The 19,045-nt window shown below is 38.8% G+C and overlaps 1 protein-coding gene across 1 annotated transcript in view; it reads right to left on the bottom strand.

Annotated features, from left to right (window-relative positions):
* Nucleotides 1-19,045, bottom strand: part of nek7 (NIMA-related kinase 7) — a 105,234-nt gene that overhangs the window by 23,310 nt on the left and 62,879 nt on the right. Inside the window, exon 8 of the mRNA XM_030132899.1 lies at nucleotides 9,636-9,730. Within this exon, the coding sequence (XP_029988759.1) occupies nucleotides 9,636-9,730 (95 nt within the window). The remainder of the gene's footprint in view (nucleotides 1-9,635; nucleotides 9,731-19,045) is intronic.

Below are 19,045 nucleotides of genomic sequence, written 5' to 3'. Positions count from 1 at the left end.
TTAATAACATTTTAAGTAAAATTCAGAGTTTAGTGAAAGCGGAGTTATTTTACACAAAGAGGTGAGATTGTTTCATCCAAACCTCAACGTGGAATGCAATTTAAATTAAATCGCAAGTTAAAGGTAGGGTAGGAGATGTTTTCCTGGAGTATTTTTTGCTAAATTGCTTAAAATCCCCTTCACACCCCGATTGCAACCAATTAATTAAATGCTCTAACACAAAAATAAAAAATTTTACTCACCTGTGGAATGGACAGGACTGAAAAAAACACCATCCAATCATTTTAACCGGCCCATTGAAATGATTGAATGGTGATATGTCTATCAAACTCAACTGCCATTTGTCCCTCCCCCCTCTGCATGTTTGGAGGCATGGCGTCAGGGGAAAGTCTGAAGAAAGGGGTTTGGACTTTTGAATTGTGCGTTTTCAAAATGTAGCTTGTGCGAACTGTTTTTTCAGGATCTCCTAGCCTACTTTTAATTTCTCTGAATCTGAACATTCTTGGAAACACTGGCTATATACATATATCTGCACACTTAAATCAAATACACAAACATAACATGGCTTTTCTTGCCATTTTGAGGCTTGAGTGCAGAACCTAAGACCATTAGACCATCTAAACTGCATTAAAGTCCACTCAATGAGGAGAGAATCAAAAGAAACAGAGTCCCTTTACCCGGATATAACAGTTGCAGGTGGTCTTTAGTGGACCAGCAACTTCTGTTTTTAAGCTTTTCAGGTACGTGTTTATTTTTACCTGCTGTAGATTTACAATATTTGTACAAAGATATGACAAAAACAGAGGTCCAAAATGATGGGAACTTATATATTTCTTATTGAAAATTGTAAAAATGTACAATTTGTTTTGCTTCACCTGTGTACTGTCACAACCTTGGAAAAAACTATAAAAACCTTATATACACATAAAACAATGGAAAAATATCTGCAATAAAATTTAAGTGCTTGCTTTTTTTTTAATTGTTTTTTTTTTTTTTTTAGACTTGGATGTATTTTCATTTTTCATTTATTTATTCAATTTCCTTTTCAGGTATCACCTGGACAATAAGCCACCCCTCCCTCATAGTTTTGTTACACAAATGTTAGCCTATTAATATGTAAAAACACTGGAAAAGTATCTTCTAAATGCTTTTGTAGAAACTGATGCAAGTGTATTTATCGTTCTTTCAAATATGAAAGAATTTCAAAACAAACAAAAAAAAAAGTAAGGTGTTTGTAATGATAAGCTGTGGCATTTTTACTTAATGTGGACAGATTCAACCACTTTTCACACTGAAAAAAACAGGCTAAATGCTACATCTGCACAGAACACACACGTGGGTAGATTATCCATTTGGCTGTTCAGTTCAATAGAGGTAAATGTACTGATGTAGTCATGTAAAACAAAACTCTGCACAGAGTCTGTTCTGTGTTTTGGTCTTATTTCCAGATGCTTCTATTCCTGCTCCGTCTGTACTAAAGTTTGTAGACACAGGTAGGAGCAGAGATGCATTCAGGGCACCTTGTAAAAACAGGAATCTACATTCAAATGAGCACAAATGTACAAATCAGGCAACTTCATATGGTTTTCCATTGTTCCTTTGTTTAAATAGAAAAGGAACGACATCTGTCATTATACCTAATGAAGGAGAAATAATTCCTAGTGTTAAAATATTAAAGTTGAGTCAATGAATCATCTTCTGTGAACTTTCATGTATCACCAGGATACTCTTCAGGCTGTCAGTGGTATCAAACTACATACTGTGTTAAGTATAAATATTAATCAATATCATGACCATATATCTCCCATATATAACACAGGCCTAGTTCTTTATAGATTTCAATGCACAAATGTTTTGTAAGACTTCAGTGTTAAGTGAAATACAGAGTTTGTTTAAACATGAATTATTTTATATAAATCAGTTACACTATTTGGACAAAAGTATGTGGACGTGTTAAATTCAGGTGTTTCTTTTCTAACAGGGGTCTGGGATGCAAAACAATAATGACTAATATTATAATGTAGTTTTATTTTGGGATAAATATCATTGCATTGGTTAGTTTGGTTTAAATTGTTATCTTTACTTCCAAAATGCATTTTACTTCATTTCTCTTGACATTGATTTTATTTCTTTTCATCCATGACCATGATTTTAAATGTTCTACTACTAAAGTTCTAAAATATTTTTCATGCTCTGACTGTAATAACTGTAAATATTGATGTTTATAAATTATTTGGACAAACGTATTGGGACACATCATGGCTAAAGCTGTAAGATGTCCTGTTCTTTCTGATATGAGATACAAACATTAATATTTCCTTAAAGTTTAATGGGAGATTTTTCTTCCTCAGTGAGATGTGAAGGAAGTAGATGGTTAGTTGTGGTAGAAAATTATTATTTACAGTCAGAGCAGGAAAAATATTTTGGAAATTTAGAGGCAGAACATTTAAAATCATAGTCATGGATGAAAAAAAAAACCAAAAAAACCCAAAATCAATGTTGAGGAAAATTAAATAAAACCATCTCTGAGGCATTTTAGAAGAAAAGATAATTTAAACAAAACTTATCAATGCAATATTTGTCCCAATATAAAACTACATAATGACATTCGTCATTATTGTTTTGTATCCCAGGCCCCTGTTAGAAAAGAAACACCTGAATTCAACATGTCCACATACTTTAGTCCATATAGTGTATGAGTAAGGCAATTATGCTATGAGGCTAACGATGTATTGGTTTTGTTCTTATACAAATGTGTATATTTACATATTCATCACTTTTATTTATCTGAGACATTAATCGCAGCAGTTATCAAGTTTCTGCTAGTGATGATATTGGCCAATTTATCAGTTGTTATCAGTTATTTTCACTCCAAATGTTTGTAATTATATCAGCTTTCAACTACCCATTCTTCAGTATATGAAGCATAATAACACAAGTACACATGAGCAGATACTTTTACTCAAGCTGATTCATCTTTAAGTGTTTTGTGGCCATTACTATATCATTCTTGACTTTCTGTACATCTACATTTTGGCATCAAAGATAACAATTTAAACAAAACTAACCAATGCAATGATATTCATCCCAAAATAAAACTACATTATAATATTAGTCATTATTGTTTTGCATCCCAGACCCCTGTTAGAAAAGAAACAAATGAATTTAACGCATCCACATACTTTTGTCCATATAGTGCAACTCTGATTTATGTAAAATAATTCATGTTTAAACAAACTCTGTATTTCACTTAACACTGAAGTCTTACAAAACATTTGTGCATTGAAGTCTATAAAGAACTAGGCCTGTGTTATATATGGGAGATATATGGTCATGATATTGATTAATATTTATACTTATCACAGTATGTAGTTTGATACCACTGACAGCCTGAAGAGTATCCTGGTGATACATGAAAGTTCACAGAAGATGATTCATTGACTCAACTTTAATATTTTAACACTAGGAATTATTTCCCCTTCATTAGGTATAATGACAGATGTCGTTCCTTTTCTATTTAAACAAAGGAACAATGGAAAACCATATGAAGTTGCCTGATTTGTACATTTGTGCTCATTTGAATGTAGATTCCTGTTTTTACAAGGTGCCCTGAATGCATCTCTGCTCCTACCTGTGTCTACAAACTTTAATATATTCGGACATTAGTCATTACTGTTTTGTATCCCAGGCCCTGTTAGAAAAGAAACACCTGAATTCAACATGTCCACATACTTTTGTCCATATAGTGTAGTTTCCTCCGTTTGCCGAAGCTTGAGAGGTCGACCGCTATGAAAAAAACATACAGCATATACCTTTTGTACCGACGTATGTGCAGGTATTAAAAATAAACATGCTATGGGAAAAGATTCCCAGGCTTCCTACAAGCAGCAGGTTTGTTAGCGAAAAACCCAACTCCCACTTTAAAAACCTACGGAGAGCTAGCCACAGGGGCAGCTCATCACATGCAAACGCCAGCTGCTGGGAACCTAGCATTTTGGGCCTCGTAAAACCAAACAGCAAAAACAAGAGGGGAGGGAGCGGAATGAGGCAGGAGGCATGAGACGTGGGCACAGTCAGAGGGCGTGGACGGCCCAGCTCCATACAGGAAGGAGACTCATTCCACTGGAGCCTTCGGACAGATTCCCCTCCTCGGCTAACCTTTCTACAAAACACGGAAACCACAACACATCTGTACAAGAGGGAAACTAGTGAATGGGGGGGGGGCAGAGCTGGGAGACCACTCATTCATCAACTGGCATGTGACCCCCTTCACCTTCCCGGTCAACAAGGGACACAACAGCAACAGCAGCAGCAGCAGCAGCATCCCTGTTACCATGGCGAGGGGATGGAGGTGGGGGGGGGGTAGGAGGGGGTGGATGATAAGGGGGCGCAGGGCAAGGTCAGGTGATGTAATGAGGTTGAACACGGGGAGAAGGGGATCAAACAGAATGGGAGATGAAGATAGACGCACATACAATGACCAGGTATTGACGGAGCCACCCCACGGACCCCTAACTCAACCCCCTCGGGCGCAACAATGGAAAAACACCAGGCTTTCTCAAATGGAGCTGATTCACACATAAGTAACCGAACTCCTTGGGATACACACACACACACACATAAAACACACTTCAGCACACACCACAACCGATACGATCATCAGAGGGAAATCGATGAGCACCGAAGGGATCAGACGTGGTTTTCTATGTGAATTCCTTATGCCTGAAGGTTAAGTGAGGAAAGAGAAGCCAACGGACGGGGAACACAGCAGAGGACAGGAGAATAGAGCCCAGAAAGAAAAGAGTTTAGGAGAGAAAAGGTAAGTTTCCTGATACCGTGAGCGCACCGTGGAGTATTCCAACCAAGAGCGGTGGAAAAGCAAAAAGGTCTACTCTTCAAACGGAATATGCATTGTGTGGTGTGAGCGCTGTTCTGGTAACAATAAGGTTGTAAAATCTTTATCTCCACAGGCTCCTTGCATGGCTCACCTTGACCTGATGTCTCTGCTCTTGTTCCAGTTGTTACTTTCTTTCTGAATGAACACTCCCCAATCTTTCTCTTCTCTCCAGCAATCCATAACTCTGCTCTTGCTATTTGTTTTTTTTTTTTTGCTCTCTCCCTCCTGAAACCATCATTCTCCTCTTTCTTTCCATTCTCTCTTATCGCTCGTCTTACTGAGGCCCTTTCCGCTCTGTAGTTTCCTATATTTTTCCTGTATATATCGCAGAATTACTGTTGCGTCTTTATTTCCATACTCTAATGCGCTCCCTGTTTTGTTTTGTTTTTTTTTCCCCCCAACTCTCCAGTTCTCCTTCTTGTCTTTGACCTCCTTCATTCTGTCTAGTTTCAGTGTTATGTCCAAACTGTGTCCAAACTACCCCAGTTGTTTTTTTGTTTTTTTTTTCACGTCTGCTGTCTGCCTAATGTTGACGCTGTCCCCCAATTCCCATCAAATCCATGAAAAAATTCCAGCATGTGTCCACGTGTACTGTGTGAAAACTGTATGATGTCTCATATTTGTGCTTTGCATTATCTTCTGTTCTTCACTGCAATTTTCGAAAAAGGGTTTTGTGGTGGCGCTCTAGTTACTAGGAGCAGCGGCCCGATGTCCCTAATCATTGAACTCAATTTCGTTTGATGTACTCTGTGCTGTCAAACGACAATAAAGGCAATTCTGACTCTGTGACCCCTAGTAGTTATTCTGAGGGTGGAGGGTGGAAGATCAGTGGAGTCAGACTGCACATGAAGTACAGCAAATGGAGCAAATACAGGTTCCTGTGCAAATATTAAAAAATGGAATGTCCAGATACATCCCGGGCAGACTGTTTTACAATGGACGGAGTTTATTTAGTTTCTAAAACCTATCTATATTGACAGCTTTTCCAGTGACAGTATTAGGTGTCAGTACTAAAAAGGCCTGGTGTGGCCTTTTTTTGCATGTCTGTTCTATCATATTTAATTCTATATTCTATTATGAGGTAATACTTAAGACCATATCATATTTTCACCTTCGCAGAGGTTCCACAAGTGATACTAAAAGTGATGCAATTGACAGAAAATGCTGGACACTGAGAAAAGCTAGCAGGAAAATCAGTGCATCATTCATTCTTTTCATATTCAATTGGGAATCCACTGTCGGAAAACGAAAAAATGACTCTGTATTTCAGTATTCACGTACAAATCAAATCAAATCCTTCTTTCGACTGTACACACAAATTAAAAATCGGAAATAAGCAAATGGACCTAATGTGGGGTTCCATGTCGACATTTTTGATATCTGATTTGATATGACCCTGAAGTTACTGACTTCTTCGTGTGTTGAGCTGGAGAATCGTGCGTTTGCTAGTTTTCTGTCTAATGCATTCTGCGATAATGGAGAATTTCGTGTTATTCAGAGGCAGCAAACGCGTTACTCTGAAGGAGGACGACATGACAACTGAAAAAAATGGTCAGGATCTTCCAGGTATTGTTGTTTTGTCTAAAACAGTGCAGCCACGGTAGAAAATCTAAGTAGAAGACACTTTGCGTGATTTGTGCGTACAATCGAAAGAATGAAAATTAACTTGTTTTTTGATTTGTACATGAATAATGAAATAATGAGTCAATTTTTTCTTTTTCTGATTGTGGATTATCTTTTTTTTTTTTTTTTTTTTTTTTTTTAAATTAGTATTAGTTAACAAGACATTGCAGACAGAAAAAAACAACACAAACAAAGGGAAATCAAAGAAATAAACAAACACAAAAACAACAGCAACAACAACAGAGTAATGAAAAACAACAACAATTACAACACCATATTACAATGAACAAGTTAATAAATGTAAAGAGCAATTAAACAATATAGCTTGATTAGGGGTGATAAGGAAAAGGGGAAAAGGGGAGTGTGAATGAAAGTGAGAAAGAGAGAGGGAGGAGTGAGGGGGAAACTACTAATTGTTGTAATAATGATAATGATAAGAACAACACAAAAATATATAATAATAATACCAATAGTCTAATTTGCTAGTATTATTGTGGCAGCCGTAGTGGCGGAGGCAGCCAGAATGAAACGAGTTCAACAACTTAATATTTGTAATAATGTATTTGTATCAGTTACTATCAGTTTGAGTTTATATGAACTGATTTAAAGTAATATGGCTATGGGGGGGGTGGAGCTAAGCACAAAGAGCCCGAGGAGGGGAGGACACCATCAACCCCCGTTTTTTGATTTTTGATTTGTACGTGAATAATGAAATAACGAGTCATTTTTGCGTTTTCCGATTGTGGATTCTCAATTGAATATGAAAAGAACGAACGATACACGGATTCAGGAAATCTCAAAAAACGTAAGAGCAAATTTTAATCGACCGCAGATTTGAGTCTAAACAACCACATTCTCGCACCTAAAAATCTTACACCTATGTTTTATTTCAATAAATTGTAATATACAGTGAGTTTCCCTCCTCCGTTGTATTTTTCTTTGCTCGTAGCTGCAGTTGTGCTGGAGATGATGACACAATGGAAATGCAACGTGTTGGTGCCAAAACATAGCTGAGACAAATAAAGTCTAGGTGAACTAAGCTGAAAGCGTTCGAGGAGAAGTGGCGTTTGAGACCATGGGAAAGTGTAGTGACAGTGTTCAGAAGGTAGAGAAATTAAAAATCGGAATTTGGGTTTTACTTAACCCACAGACTCCATGGCAACAAAACCAAACTCGACACAATTAGCTTCATTAAAGACAACTGTGCGGCGCTGGTGTGGTAATGCAATCACGATACCTGCAGAAAGTAAGCAACAGCGGTAATGTTACCCAGTGGCAATCTGTCTTTTATTAACAGTACGTGTAGCATCTTCCGTGTAAGCGCACAAACACCACATATATAAAAAGTACTGAAACAGACTGTGACCTAAAGCACCCGCTGCTTTTAGCCAACCACAGCCATGCATTGCCGCAGTGGATTGTGGGGGAACTAATTAGCATGAAGGACTGTGGTCTCTGAGCAACCATGACCTGCAAGCTGAGCTCAAACTTCTTCCTTGCGCATTCTGCACCTCTATGCCTGAGGCGCTGTAAAGAAGGTGTAGTCACTGGTGCGTTAAAATGCTGCCCAAGTGATCAGCAACTCATGGGAGTTAAGAGGAGGAAAGAAAATGTGGATGTTTCCGTGACCGAGAGTTTGTTTCTGAAAAAAAAACACCCGTCTGCGTATTTAATGCACGCAAAGACTGTAAAGGTAAAAGCTTAGAATGAAAGCAGGAAAGTACAGCAGTTCTGGCAGGATATTAATAAGATTCTATCTGCAAATGCAGGGGTCTTAAACATGCGGCCCGGGGACCAAAACCAGCCCGCCAAAAGGTCCAATCTGGGCCACAGGATGAATTTACAAAGTGCAAAAATTACACTGAAGATGTTAACAATTAAGGGTGTAAAACTCATTTTAGTTCAGGTTCCACATAAAGACCATTATGATCAAAAGTAAAATAATAGCATAATAACCTATAAACAGTGACAACTCCATTAGTCTAGGTTCAACTGGACTAGTTTAGCTCTTTTGAAGTAAAACTAGTCCAGTTGAACCTTGAAGAACTACTATAAAGAACTGTAACCTGGGCAAATGAGAAATTTAATGAGAAACTGCTCTTATTTTAGTTCCAAACTCTTAGATGGGGATGCGTTGCCCGGGACTTTGTAGGGTGGGGGAAGGGATGGGGTGGGTTTTGTGTTTTTTTTTTTGTTATGTAGAAAATCTAAAAGTATTGTTTTTTCTTATACGACTGTCACTTTGGTTTACCTTGACTGCAAGAAAAAGAATGCTGAAAAAACAAACATATATTTAAAACCAGAAAAGCATTCGGAGAGTGCAGACCTCCACCAAGGCAGATCAGTCCCCCCACCCCTGATCACCGCCAGAATTTAACCATTCGTTCCTTGTGCCAGTATCAACATTTCCTGAAAATTTCATCCAAATTCATCCATAACCTTTTGAGTTATCTTGCTCACAGACAGACGAACAAACAAACCCTGATGGAAACATAACCTTGTCGTTCCTTGGCGAAGGTAAAAAAAAAAAAAAAAAAAAAAAAAAAAAATTCTAAGAATGACTCTTATTATCTGTGTCTATTAGTGTTCTGCTGTTCAATCGCCTCCTCGGCTGGGTGTCCCTCGTCTCCGCTCGGTGTGGTCTACTGCAGAGTCCTGACTAATCAAACTAGTCAGTGTCACCGGGCGGCCTTATATAAAACACATGGCCACGTCAGTTCCCTTCACTCATCTGCTTTCAACATTCAGCAGGTTTCCAGACAAGAGAGCTTTAATTTGAAGAGTCGTAAGGCCTCGAGTTTGCCGGGCCACAGGAAGAGATGGGAAGGTTAAAGCACTTAGACACGTAACATACCATTACATATTATTAAACGAGTTAAAAACGTTCGTTCTTCTCCTGACGTCATGGCGTGTAGCGAGGTTCAAGGTAAACACAAGCTAACTCTGCGGGAAAAGCAGGCAGTATATGTGATTCTAAGTATCTTTACTGTATTCTAATCTGTTATATGTGGTTGAAGGTGGTTTGTTTATGTGTGTGTCTGAGCCAATGTGTTCTCACGTCATTCCTCCAGTCGACTGCGGGGTGACAGTGTGTGCACATATTCCCATAGTTTACCTCGTAGAGCAAGCATCCTAGCGACCAGATGTCAGATTTGAAGTTGTATCCGTTTTCATGTATCCTCTCTGGTGACATGTAGTAAGGAGTACCCACTGGAACATAGAGAGAGGGAGGAGGAAAAGGAGAGGGGGGGGGGGAGATGGGGAGTGTGTGTGAAAGAAAGGGGGGGGGGGGGGGGTAAAGGACAAAGATTAAAAGAGGAAGAGAAGAAGAACAGGACAAGACAGTGATTGTGAGCATGTTGCACTGCAAACATGTGGTTTCTCTCTCTTTCATCAACATCACTGTAACGGTTCATATGCAGCAGGAGAACAGGTGAGGAATGGAGGTGTCGTCTCAAACTCTAACACATCCAGAGACAGGATTACTCACCATATTTTAGCAAGAGGGAAAAAAAAAAAAAACTGCAGGGAGATATGAGAGTGTATTACCTGTTAATTTACAGTGCGTTCAAGTAAGACGATCTTTAAATTTTAATTCTATCATACACGCTCAAATTTATTTATTTATTTATTTTTTAATAATAATAATAATAATAATAATAATAATAATAATAATAATTTATTTGTAAAGCGCTTTCAATCAAAGTGCTGTACAGATATAAAATCAATCACAATAAAACAATAAAACATAAAAGCTAAAAACATTAACAGTAAAAGCACATCACGACTTATAATACAAAGTGAACAAGTGGGTCTTGAGCTTTGCTTTAAAAACATCCACAGAGCATGCCTGTCTTATGTCCAGAGGAAGACTGTTCCAGAGTGTTGGTGCACGGAAGGAAAAGGCTATTTATTTAGAACATGCTAAGAAACAAAACAAAGCAAAATAAGACAAAAACAAAATAACATTTAAATAAGCAGAATTCATCTTTGAGTACATGCAAGTCTGAATTTTGCATGGTCGAAAAGGAGCAGGAAGAAGTATAAACTTATTTAATCCTATCCCCCCAGTGTGCTTTTACACTTTATTCACAAACTTCACAAATTTTTTTTTTTAAAAATCCCTTCTTAAAACCAATCTTTTCTCCTTGGCTTTTGAAACCACGTGAGATGTCTGAATGCATTATTTTTATTCAGTTTTATTTGGTATTGGTTTATTGTTCTTATTTGTTGTTTTTAAATTGTACAGCTTTTCATGTTTGAATCTATTCTTGTATTTTATTCTTTCATTTAGGTTTTATCTGTTCTTCTGTATTTTTATTTATTTATTTGTTTTTTTTTAATTTTTTATCTTTTTATTTATTTTTACAGTTGTCCTATGTCTTTAAATCAATTCTTGTATTTTACTCTGTTATTTTGGTTTTTATTCATTTTTCTGTACAGTACTTTGGTCCACTGTGGTTGTTTTAAAATGCTTTTATAAATAAAGTTGGATTAGATCAGATTGAACTTAATACAAGAATCAAACAATACATTTTTCCTAATTTTTGCATTCAGCCACAATGAATACATAATGCAGTAATTGAATTATACACAATAATACACATACATACACTGACTATAGCCACTTTTACACAGAGATCACAGAAAAAAGATGAGATGTTGATCCCACCTTTTGTCCACCATTGACTGATTTCCACAGCCAAAGGAGGAACAGAGGTGAGACAGGCTGGACTTTTACACAGTGGACCTGCGTTCTGGAATCAAAGGGGCGGTGACGCGGCGCAGCGTATACCTTGTACGATAGAAATACCCCGAGCATAGTTGTGTTGCTAACCCCCCCCCCCCCCCATCACCACCAAAAATGAATCATTTGTTCCTTGTGCCAGTATCAACGTTTCCTGAAATTTTCATCCAAATCCGTCCATCATTTTTTGAGTTATCTTGCACACGGACAGACAGACAAACAAACCAACGCCGGCAAAAACATAACCTCCTTGGCAGAGGTAAAAACATATGTTGAGTTGACAGAGACAATCGCAATCCATAAAAGACATGACAAACTGTGAGTCTGAAACTGAAGCACTGTGGTTCTGTTTATCTGTCAAATGTTCATTGTGGTCGGTTTCAGATGCTGCAGCTCTTTCATAATTCATAGTTTGAGTTCTTGTTTGTTCAGTATTAATTGTCAGCCTTGTAAATCCAAGCTGGACTGACTGTACATATCCTGACCAAGGAAAATAAAATTCTCACTTTGTGCAGTAATCTACACCTGGATTTACTGCCTTCGTTCATAATAATATACATTATATAGACGAAATGTCCTCTAAAATTAACATTTATCTGCAACATAGTATAGCAAACTATTATATGATCAAAAACAAATTAATTTTAGCAAAAAAAAAAAAAAAAAAGTCTCTGTTTTGAATGTCTGGGGTTGCCAGAAATTTGTGATGTTAAAATGGGGTCAGGAGGCAAAAAAGGTTGGGAACCACTGGACTAATGACTATAGGCTACACACACTCTGAATATACAGCACATTATTCATGCAAATAAATTGAAAGTCATGTTGAGATTATGACAACACTGTATTTTTTGTAAAACAGGATAAGTGTTGTTGTAAAGGAGGTGAGATGCCGCGCAGTATAAAGGTTTATTCGCACTCTAACTTCTACACACGAGCTAAATGCACCATTAAATGAACCAAAAGAGGGGTTCTTTCAAATAAATGTATCAATCTGTCTGTGCCAACTAGCCATATTTTAGCAAGAGTAAACAAAAAAAAAAAAAAAAACCTGTACGGAGATGTAAAAGTGCATTACCTCTGTTAATTTACAGTCTGTTCAAGTAAGACGATCTTTAGGTTTTAATTTCCTCATACACACTCATACATCGACTATGACTGTACATACACTAGAGAGATGCATGTGTATATACAGCACACACATATAGGGCGCGCTTACAAAATATACATAAATCAGTTCTGATTACTGTGGCTCCGTAATGATCTGAAACAGTAGTCAGAAGAATACGCCCAGGGAGCAGCGGTGAAGTCTTAAAAGTTGGCCGGTTCTGGTTTTGAAACTCAAGAATCCCAAACTGCCATGGTGACTGGCAGAGCTCCAGAGAATCAGACCTTTACCCGAGTGGACACAAAGAGGAACCGCAGCACAACATCATATCCATAACACACTGCAGGAAATCTGGGGAGATTTGCTGCATTTATAGCCAACTTTGACTCACTGCTTTTTTTTTTTTCATTTGCTTTCAGTTCGCTGTGATTTCCAATGTAAAAGTCTATCAAGCACATCCACAAAAGGTTTTCTATTAATCACATATGGTTAAAGGATGGAAATTTCACTAGCTGGCTATTCAATCCAGAACAGTTCTGTGTCTGAGCTACTTCCAAATCCTCTCCAGCAGACATATGAATGGGGGGGGGGGTGACAGTTACTACTATCAGCATTATCCCAGCTCATGTCACTGTGTGGGCTAAGGCTGCACGATACTGGAAAAAACTGACACTGCGATTTTTTTTTTTTTTTAACCTTGCGATATATATATTGCGATATGAAAAAATACTCAGGAGGATATAACAGCTGTGTGGAGCTGACGTAAATGGTCAAACTAATTAGTTGTGTTTCCTCTCATTGTGGCAACAGGTGTAAGCTGTTGTGCCGAATTCTGCTCCCTGCCAAAAACACCCCCCCCCCCCCCCAAGTCAGCCATGTTTTTTGTCTGTTTAATATTGAAGAATGTGCAAACTGTAAGGTATATAAAACTTCCAAAAGTTAAATCTTAGATACACAACACACAAAATATATAACAATAAAAACAGATACTGCTGAAAACTACTTCACCCGCAGCTGGGGATGCAGTTTTTGGCACCAGGTACTGCCGAAAACTGCATCCCCCCATCAGAATTAGCTTGTGAAGCAAAAGGAGTGAAATGACTATAGCAGCTCACATTTAGAGCTATTCTGGTGTAGCAGGGTGAATTTGGTGCACATTGTCCTTTTCATGGCTAACTTAAGAAGGGGGAGTTGTTTTCGACAGCTGCTGTGCGATGCAGTTTTCGGCAGGGAGTAGAATTCGGCACAACATAAGACACTGTCGACACAGAACACATGTTTCAGTATCATCCTTCTTGTAGCTGGAATAATTCCAGACAAGAAAAGCACTCGGAGAGCGCAGACCTCCGCCAAGACAGATCTGCTACCCCCCCCCACCCCGATCACCACCACAATTTAATCATTTCTTCCTTGTGCCAGTATCAACATTTCCTGAAAATTTCATAAAAATCCATCCATAACTTTTTGAGTTATCTTGCTAACAAACAAACAAACAAACACACAAAGCAAAGTGATCACAATACCTCCTGGCAGAGGTAATAACTGATGTTGCTTTTCTTTTCTGCTCCAAGTCTTTGTATACAGTGATTTTCTCTTGTTCGTTGCTCATTTTTCAATGCTGTTACCAGCAACTCACTCCAAACTGATTAAGAACAATTGTAATTGGTGGATTGCTACGTGCAGTGTCTGTCACACATCCTTAAAATTAGATGAGAACACGTTGAGTTCATTTGCCTCCTACATTGACACCTGTCATGTGACTATTGAGCACACGTACATCACAATGACAAAGCTCAAACGAAACATTGTGCAGCTCTAGTGTTGGCTCTGCAGCAGAGCAGGCCAATGGTATGTTCATGTTTTCAACCAACTGTACATTAGTAATTATGCCATTTTTAAGTTTATTTATTGCACAAGAAGACCGAAGACCTAACGCCACATTCTTTTTAAAAATACATGTATTTTATCAAAGTTTGAGACTTAAAAATCTCATGTTACACTTGGATCGAGCAGGTGAGAACAACTCTCAAGTGGTAAGAGCTCATGAGAAAAGTCGGCTTTCAGGAAAACGGCAGGACAAAACCAAAAACAGCACACTTAAAAGTGCGTTCATGTTCATACACACACAGTCTCCAGAGCCATTCTGCACATTAACAGGTCGTGGAAACTCGGCTACCAGTAACGCAATTGCAATTAATAAAACTATTACAGGGAGGTCTATTAGACTGGAAGTCGGTAGGAACCGAAATGAAAGCTAGCACTTTTAATTTTGGTGCTGATCTAATTGGGTTGAGAAAACATGCTTTTATCATAAATGTGCGGCTTTGAATAATGAAGTGTTACCTGTCATTCCAAAAATAATCAGCATCTGCACAGGCAGGGAAGACGCAAGAGAGAGCACGGGGAGGAATAAACAGGGGACTGGGGATTGCTGTTTTAATTGGTCATCAGGTTGTTATTGTGGTTTGTGTGTGTGTGTGTGTGTGTGTGTGTGTGTGTGTGTGTGTGTGTGTGTGTGTGTGTGTGTGTGTGTGTGTGTGTGTGTGTGGGTGTGGGTGTGTGAGGTCTCATGGTGCGGTCTGAACAAGCTCCCCTAACATTCATTATTAGTTGATTAAAAAGAATCAGCCTCTCTTATGCTAATAGTTGCATAAAAAGCAGCAGCACTGGGCTCGGGCTCCTGCAGCATGCTAAATTAAGGGCACATTACTTATTCATGCAAATAAATTGAAAGTCATGTTGGGATTGATTTCCATTATTATGAATGGATATGACAACACTGTATTTTTTGCAAAACAGGATAAGCGTTGTTGTATAGGAGGTGAGATGCCACGCAGTATAAAGCCCTAACTTCTAAACCCCAGTTAAATGCGCTGTTAAACGAACCAAAACTGGGCTTGTTTCACATAAACGTATTGATCTGTCTGCGCCAACTAACTGCGATCGCCTTATTAACACTTAAAACCTAAAGTTATAACGAAGCACTGCGCAGCTTTTTGATACGGGGTTCCCATTCATGGTGGAAGCCTCCTCTAATTTGCGCTCTAATACGACTTTTACATTTCTGTGTTTCCAGCAGATTTTGTTGGAATTCCAAAAGCTATGACTGAACGTCTGTCGGGCCCGGGGCAGGAGTTTGGAAACTTCAGCTCCATCACGTTTTAACTGATAAGACGTAAAACCGGAGGCAGTGTCATAGCCAGAATGGAATCACCACCATCACAGAGCTCTCCCTGTATTCCCTTATATACCAATTACACATTCTCTTTTGCACCACTTGCTTGCTTGCCTTAATAAGATAACCATTTCCTTATGTACATGTTTAAATCGTCATAATTATTTCCAACGTCGGCCTCCCTGAGGTCTTTCGGTTTCCATCTTGTTTTCCCCTTCTCTTCTCTTTTCCTCTTCCTCATCGTTAACACCTTTCTCATTACGAGTGCTAATTGCAGGTATATTATACTACTTATTACTGCCACTTGGCTAGTCTGTCATTCCTCAGCGTTTCCATTACAACCATCATTTTATTTCTTTTTCCTCTTTTATTAAACCCTTGCCATAAACCTACCTACTGCTCTTCAGCACTGAAAAACTTACAAATACAGTGGGTGTCCTTTGACTAAGTTGACTGTAATTTCCTGGAGTTTGGATCTATATGCACGAGTGAGTTTGCGTCTGTCGGTGTGTATTTCTGTCTGCTTGCAGATCTACGTGGCTGTGCGAGATAACCGCCTATATGCTGTAGATATGCACATGCATTTCTATAAATCCATATATCTGTACAGGAGACAAATAGTGCGTGTGTGACTGAGTATGTGCATGTGCAAGAGTGTGTGAGAGACCAAAAAAAAAAAGTGTGTGTGTGTGTGTGTGTGTGTGTGTGTGACTGCGGGCTGCTGAGCGGCTGAGTTGAAAGCCTGGGAGCTGACAGCCTGTATGCCTGGACTTCCATCTCAGCTCCACCACCCAGCTCCACTGTTCAGCTGGGTGGCTGGGCTCATTACAGACCCACGCTGGCACGGGATTGCGAGCATGCACACACACACACACGCACACACACACACACACACACACACAAATACACACACACACACACACACACATCTTTTCTATCCTTCTCTCTCATTCTTGCTTTCCTTTTTCTCCTCCATTTTTCTGTCATGTTGTCATATTCTTTCCTCTTACTCTGCTCCCTCTAACTTTTTTCTTGCTCTCTGCTATCTTTTTTTCTCCTCTTTTTTTCCTGTGTCACTCTGCCATATTTCTCTACTCGCTCACGAGGCACATTCTACCTTTCTTTTTCTGTTTCTTTGTCACCCGTTCTTCTATTTCGTACGCACCTTTTTCTTTTCCTGACATATTGCTTTCTCCTTTCCTTGCACAGCCCTCTCTTTTTTTTTTTTCCCCCCATTCTACTTTTCTCACACCTCCCCGATCTCTGTCCTTCAACCCGTCACCTTTGTCTTGGTTTTTTGCTAAAAGTCAAGGCTCCGGAGACGGGAGGACAGAGGAGACGAGAGATGAGACAAGTGAAATAGAGACGCTGAGAAGAAGAGAGGGACAGGTGAGAATGAAAGATGAAGGGGAAATGGCAAGGGGAAAGCCAGAGTGCTCGGTGTGGATAGGTCACGCTCTCCTGGAGACATCACCTACTTCTTTAGTGCAAGATGATCCACTTAATTCAAGACCTTATACAGATTCTTACAGGATTTAAAACAGCTGTGGATTCCAAACTATACTTAAAAACTCAAGTATACTTCCCTTCTTTGTGGTGAGCTATAATCACTGAGCCAACTTTAACCGTTTAAAACAAAAAGTACAAAACACTGGAGGGAAGCTACATTTTATTTTCTGTATTTTACCGACTGTACATTACCTTAAAATGCTGATATGATCATTCCGGTTGACCCTAGTGCTCGTGTTCTGCCGATCCTCTGTCAGCCTAAAGAGGGTGCTGTGGATTCAACGTTTAATGAGCAATCACAGACGCTTTCACCTCGCTCTGCTGGCAGTGAAGGCTGCTTAGTTGATAGGGCTTCTGTTGAGTTGATCATGTGATTCACACTTTCTCAAAGGCTATGCTGCTGCTGTACAGGGGCTGAGAATAGCATGCTGTTTTGGTAATAACAGCTTGGCATAGGGAAGTGAGACGGCGCGAATGACACCATTTTTATTTGTCTGGAATCCTTTTTTTTTTTTTTTCATACATTTTCCCAATTCTTAAGGAAGCTTGACGCAGGGATGTTGCGTACAGTAACACCTTCATGTACACAAAAAGGCCAAGATGAAATCAGTGAAACCGTCTCCACTGCCATGTATTCTGTATAATTCTGGATATTTAACTAGTTCTATTAGAGATACTATTAGATATTAGAGATCTATTTACGAGAGCCTTAACACAGCATTTTAAGTAAAGATAAAGGTGAAAAGGGGAACTTCTGTCCTATCTACAGTAAAAACAAGCTACAGGTCTCACTGTATCACATGTACACAGTCCACCGAACACTTTAAACCTCTTTTAAAGATGCACCTATTTGCACTGGCTTTTATTACAAGTGTGTGACTTATTTGTTTTATCTTCTGGTTGTGTTTTTAGACACTATTTATCCTATTATTGTGCATCTGTTGTATCAGTTACAGTATATCTTATCTTCTATAGCTATATATTTGTCCTAAATTTAAAATATCTTATATTTTTACCTATAACCTTGTACAGCGCTTTGGACACTTTGTGTTGTTGTAAATGTGCTCTATAAATACACATTTGAAATTTCTAAATCCCATACTTTTTCCAGACCGTAATTTCCAGATGTCTTGGTAAAACTAATTCCAACCAGTCTTTATATTTGGTATTTATGAGCCAGTCGTCAGAGAATTTACATCTACCCGTTATGAGTTCTGCCAACAATCGTATAATGCATGTTGAATAGCTCGCTTACAAAAAGTGTGTGGACATCACCTGTCTGTCGAAGCAGCAGTGAAACTTGATGACACCTGGGCGGGCCTTAAAATGGGTTGGAGGAGGATAAGAGCAGAAGGCGGGGCATTCAACTTGTCAATCTGCTCAAATTTTTTCTGGGATGTGTTGCCTACTGTATGTGCTCTCACATTTTAGCTAGCAAGGGCCTTAAGAAAACAGATCGATCCATTTATTTTTTTTAGATATTCATGATAGGGCTGCACAATATTGGAAAAAAATTGACATTGTGATTTTATTTCACCCTGCAATGTATATTGCGATATGAAAAAATATTCAGGAGGATATAATCACTGTATGGTGCCAGCGTAAATGGTCAAACAAATTAGTTGTGGCAACAGGTGGAAGATACCATCGACGCAGAACGCATGTTTCAGTATCATTCTTCTTGTAGCCAAAATAATTCCAGATAACTGATGTTGCTTTTCTTTTTTGCACCAAGTCTTTGTTTTCAGTGATTTTCTCTTGATCGTTGCTCATTTTTCAATGTTGTTACCAGCGACTCACTGCACGTGCAGGCACGTGGTCTGCTTGGCGGATGGCTGTGCCCAGTGTGCGTCAGGTACTCAGGTTGAAATTAGATGATTTGCCTCCTACATTGCAGAATCTGCAATGTGACTATTACGCACGCGTACATTGCGATGACAATGCTCTAATGATATATAGTGCCGCTCTAATTCATAATTTTATGTTTTA

This window comes from Sphaeramia orbicularis, chromosome 4 (genome assembly GCF_902148855.1).
Source record: "Sphaeramia orbicularis chromosome 4, fSphaOr1.1, whole genome shotgun sequence".
Classification (NCBI taxonomy): Eukaryota; Metazoa; Chordata; class Actinopteri; order Kurtiformes; family Apogonidae; genus Sphaeramia; species Sphaeramia orbicularis.
This window is presented reverse-complemented; position numbering and strand designations above follow the sequence as displayed.